Raw genomic sequence first — 3578 nt, 5'->3', positions numbered from 1 at the left:
CCCACCCCCAGCCCCCGGGGGCCTCCCCCGACACCCACGATCCTGTCTTTGAGGGAGACCAGCTCCTCCTCCTCCTTCTTGCGGTTCTCAAAATGCGCCTCAATCAGCGTCTGCAGCTCGTTCAGGTCCTTCTCCATGCGCTTCCGGTGGATGTCCTGGGGGGAGGGCGGGGCTCAGAGGCTGCCCACCACCCCCATGTCAGGGGGGAGGGGCCTGGGTCCAGGGGAGCCGCTGGGGCCGGACCCAGGACACTGTCTGGGCACCGTGTGCCCCCGCCCGTGACCTCCCCTCCGCCAGGAGGTCCTGAGGTCTCTCCCGGGGGGGCCTGCCCTCCCCAAGCCCCCACTCACGTCGAAGTCCACTCTCTCTCCGTCGGGGATCTTGGGCGGCACGAGGTTGGACATGAACAGCCTGCTGGGCAGAAGAAGACGTGAGCACCACGCCCTCCCTGGACCAAGGGGCTGCGGTGCTTGGGCGGGCAAGGTCCTCCGCCCCCTGCAGAAACGCGGCCGCCGCCGCGCAGCCACCGGCACCGTGGCACCAGCGTGGCGTGCACACAGGAGCCCCCGGCCGCTCAGCACCAGGGTCCCACGGCGCCTGCACGTGCCCTCACGTTTACCCACAGAGTAGGAACCGCTCATCTCACTCAAGGAAGCCGAGACTCTGAGACGTAGCGCCTGGCTCAAAACCACCAGCCAGGAAGTAGCGGGGCTGCACAGGTGACAGCTTGGCTGACCCACCGGACCTCCCCAGGAGCCCAGGAGGCCGCGCTGGTCCCCACCCCCTCCCACGCTCGCGCGGGACTCCAGGCCCCGGGCGCCGGGCCGCGGTTTCCCGTCTGCCTCATCTGTGTGGGGCTGAACCGAGACACTGCAGCGCTCACACCAGCGGCGGAACGGAGAAGGGGCTGGACTGTCGGGCGGGCTGGTCTCAGACCACCCACCGGAGCCGGAAGGCCCCGCGGGGAGACGCCTGCGTGTGGCGGCGTTGGCGTTCCCGAAACGCCCAGCCCACCCTGCACCCAGAGCTCCCAGGCGGTGTCCCGTGTGCGGCGACAGCTTGCCCTGTGTGGCCCTTTGTGACGCTCTGAAGCCACACGCCGAGGCTGACGCACTTTCACTGCTTGGCTCCCCCGAATTTTCTTTCCTCTTCCCCCCGGTCCCACCTCAGCCACTGAGGATGGAGTCCTATCTCTCCTGTGGGGTCGGACAAGGCGTCCACCCAGGGCCACAGCTAGTTCATCACCTTCCTCTAGATGGACACAGTGCTGACGGGGGCGGGGCCCGGAATCGGTGATGCAGTGTGGGTGGATTTCAGCCCCCATCCCCCCCGCCCCCGACCCCACACACCCTGGCAGCAGACGGCAGAGACCCTTGTGCAGTGCACAACCTGTAAAACCATACGTGGTGGTCTGTGCCTGCTGTGCCACCGTGCACTGCGGTCCTGTCCCAGTTGTCCTCCCTCATGGGCCCTCTGCTCCCAGGACCTCGCCACTCACCTGGGCCTGGGCTTGAACTCCTCCACTGGGCCATCTGGAGAGAAGGGAAGCACACGGCCACGGGGTCAGGAGGCCTGGATCTGGTCCCACTCCGCCCCTGATGAGCCGGGCACCTGTGGGCCTCCGTTTCCCCATCCACCTGGGGGTCCCTCCCAGCCCCGGGTTGCAGGAGCACCCAAAGAACTAAGCCGCAGGGTTGCAAACCCCACACTCCCTCTCGGGGCTGGTCCCCGGGGGAGCCTCGGGAGACGCACGCACGCACAGCCCTCTCGTTCAGCAGTGCTGGCCTCACAGGGAGGAGGGGTCCAGGGCATGGCCCCTGGGGGTCCTGGCCCCAGAGTCCCCTCCCGAGCCTCTGCCTCCTCGGTTGCCCCCAGACCTGCTGGCGGCCCGGGACCAGGAAGCTGATGGGGCGCGACCCCAAGACCCACTGGCTGAGCCCCTCCAGAGGCGTGACTGGGGCCACCTGGGCCCCTGGGGAAGGCTGCCGGCCGGCAATGACCGCAGCAGTGACCCACCCCACGACCATCCATGCCTGGGATCTCCTCCCCCAGACTCCCCACCCTCGAGTGGTTCAGCCGGGCTCCAGGCGCCTCATGTGTGGACGTGGCTGTGACCGCTGCCCTGCCCTGCCTGGGCCCTTGGACCGCGCCCCTCTCCCCCGGCGCCACCGAGGCAGCTTCTCTGCAAGGAGGAGCCCGACCTCCAAACACGCAGGGTCACCGAGTTCTGTCCTGCCTTCCCCAGCCCCTCCCCCGCCTCCCTGGGGTCTCCCCCAAGCTGCTGGAGGGGCTCCCCGGCCCCCCAGCGCCTCCTCCCAACGCCCAGCTGGCCTCACCTTCAGCCTCTTTATCTTCCTCTTCTCCACCTTCTAAACAGAACGTGAGAAATCAGTAAAGGTCCTGGTTCCGAGCTCAAACCCCTGCCAAGAGCCTCCCCGCAACAGGTCCTCAGCCAAGTGTGCCCTGTGGAGGTCTGGGGTCTGGAGCTGCCTGTCCGCACCTGCCCTGGGCCCAAGACCACCGGGCACCAGAGGGGCACATGGCCAGCGTTTACTGACCGGGCGACCGAGGGCTGAGCCCCGACAGGACGAGGGGCCGCCCAGGCTGCAAAGCTCGGTCCAGGCGGATTTCTTGCTGCTGTAGGAGTGGCTCCGGGGCTCTCGCCACCCCGAGCTCCAGGACAGAGCCCTTCGCACCCTCAGCCCGGGCGGAGCCTCACCTTCGGCGTTGGTCTCCTCTGCATCAGTCCCGTCTCCAGCCTCTTCTTCCACTTCCTCCTCCTGTTCTGGAGAAGTGAACCAGACACAGTGAACACGCTTGTGCTGGCAGGCAGAGCCCGGGGCGGAGGTGTGGGGAGGGGGCCAGCGACATCCAGGTTCCAGATGAATTTGGGGGTGACTGATGTGACAAGACGGGGGCTACTCTGTTCTTGGTTTAAACCAGAAGTCCGCAAACTATGGCCCAATCTGGCCCCCAGACTGTTTCTAAACAAAGTTTTATTGGAGCACAGCCCAAGCTGCTTTCACGCAACAACAGAGTTGAGCGGCTTCCACCGGGACCAGGTGGCCACAAAGCCTAAAACATTTACTATCAGCTCCTCAGGGGCCTGGAGACCGGCTCTGCACCTGGAGGCCTCTGGGAAGGCCAGGCGGGTGCTGGGTGGCACCAGGGAAGGGGCGGGGGCTGTCTGCCGGGCTTTCTGTCAACTCAGCGCCCCTTCCCCACCCCATTCCCCGATGCGGCACCACAGGGGTCAGGGGAGCGCCTGTCCCGGGCTCAGACCCTGGAGACCCTTCATCTGTATTTGAAAGAGACCAAAGCAGGACTGCGTGTGGGTGGAGGAGCTGCCCCACATGTGGACGTATGTACGGTCCAAAGAGTCAGGGGGGTTTCTGTTTTCATCCACTTGCTTGGCAGGGTGTAGACCCCGCCCCAGTCAGGCACTCCGAGTAGATAGACACATTCGACAGCACGGCGCCAGGCACAGGGATCTGCCTGCAGGGGGTGCTGATGATGACCTTGACTGAGGCACTACATGTGGTGGACTCCTGGCAGGGGGGCTGGAAAGCCTAGAGGTG

General features: G+C 66.1%; 1 protein-coding gene across 2 annotated transcripts in view; it reads right to left on the bottom strand.

Annotated features, from left to right (window-relative positions):
- The window catches only part of TNNT2 (troponin T2, cardiac type), a 7282-nt gene extending 3704 nt beyond the window's left edge, over positions 1-3578 (bottom strand). Inside the window, exons 1-4 of one of the 2 annotated variants that reach the window (XM_055083998.1) lie at positions 2337-3578; positions 1499-1532; positions 351-411; positions 39-155 (exon numbers count right to left, since the gene is read on the bottom strand). In XM_055083998.1, coding sequence (XP_054939973.1) covers positions 39-155; positions 351-404 — 171 coding nt within the window. In that variant the 5' untranslated portion in view covers positions 405-411; positions 1499-1532; positions 2337-3578. Of the gene's footprint in view, positions 1-38; positions 156-350; positions 1096-1498; positions 1533-2336 lie in introns of those variants that run through there. The other variant, XM_028488251.2, reaches the window with a different exon arrangement.

Source organism: Physeter macrocephalus, chromosome 4 (genome assembly GCF_002837175.3).
Source record: "Physeter macrocephalus isolate SW-GA chromosome 4, ASM283717v5, whole genome shotgun sequence".
Taxonomy (NCBI): Eukaryota; Metazoa; Chordata; class Mammalia; order Artiodactyla; family Physeteridae; genus Physeter; species Physeter macrocephalus.
This window is presented reverse-complemented; position numbering and strand designations above follow the sequence as displayed.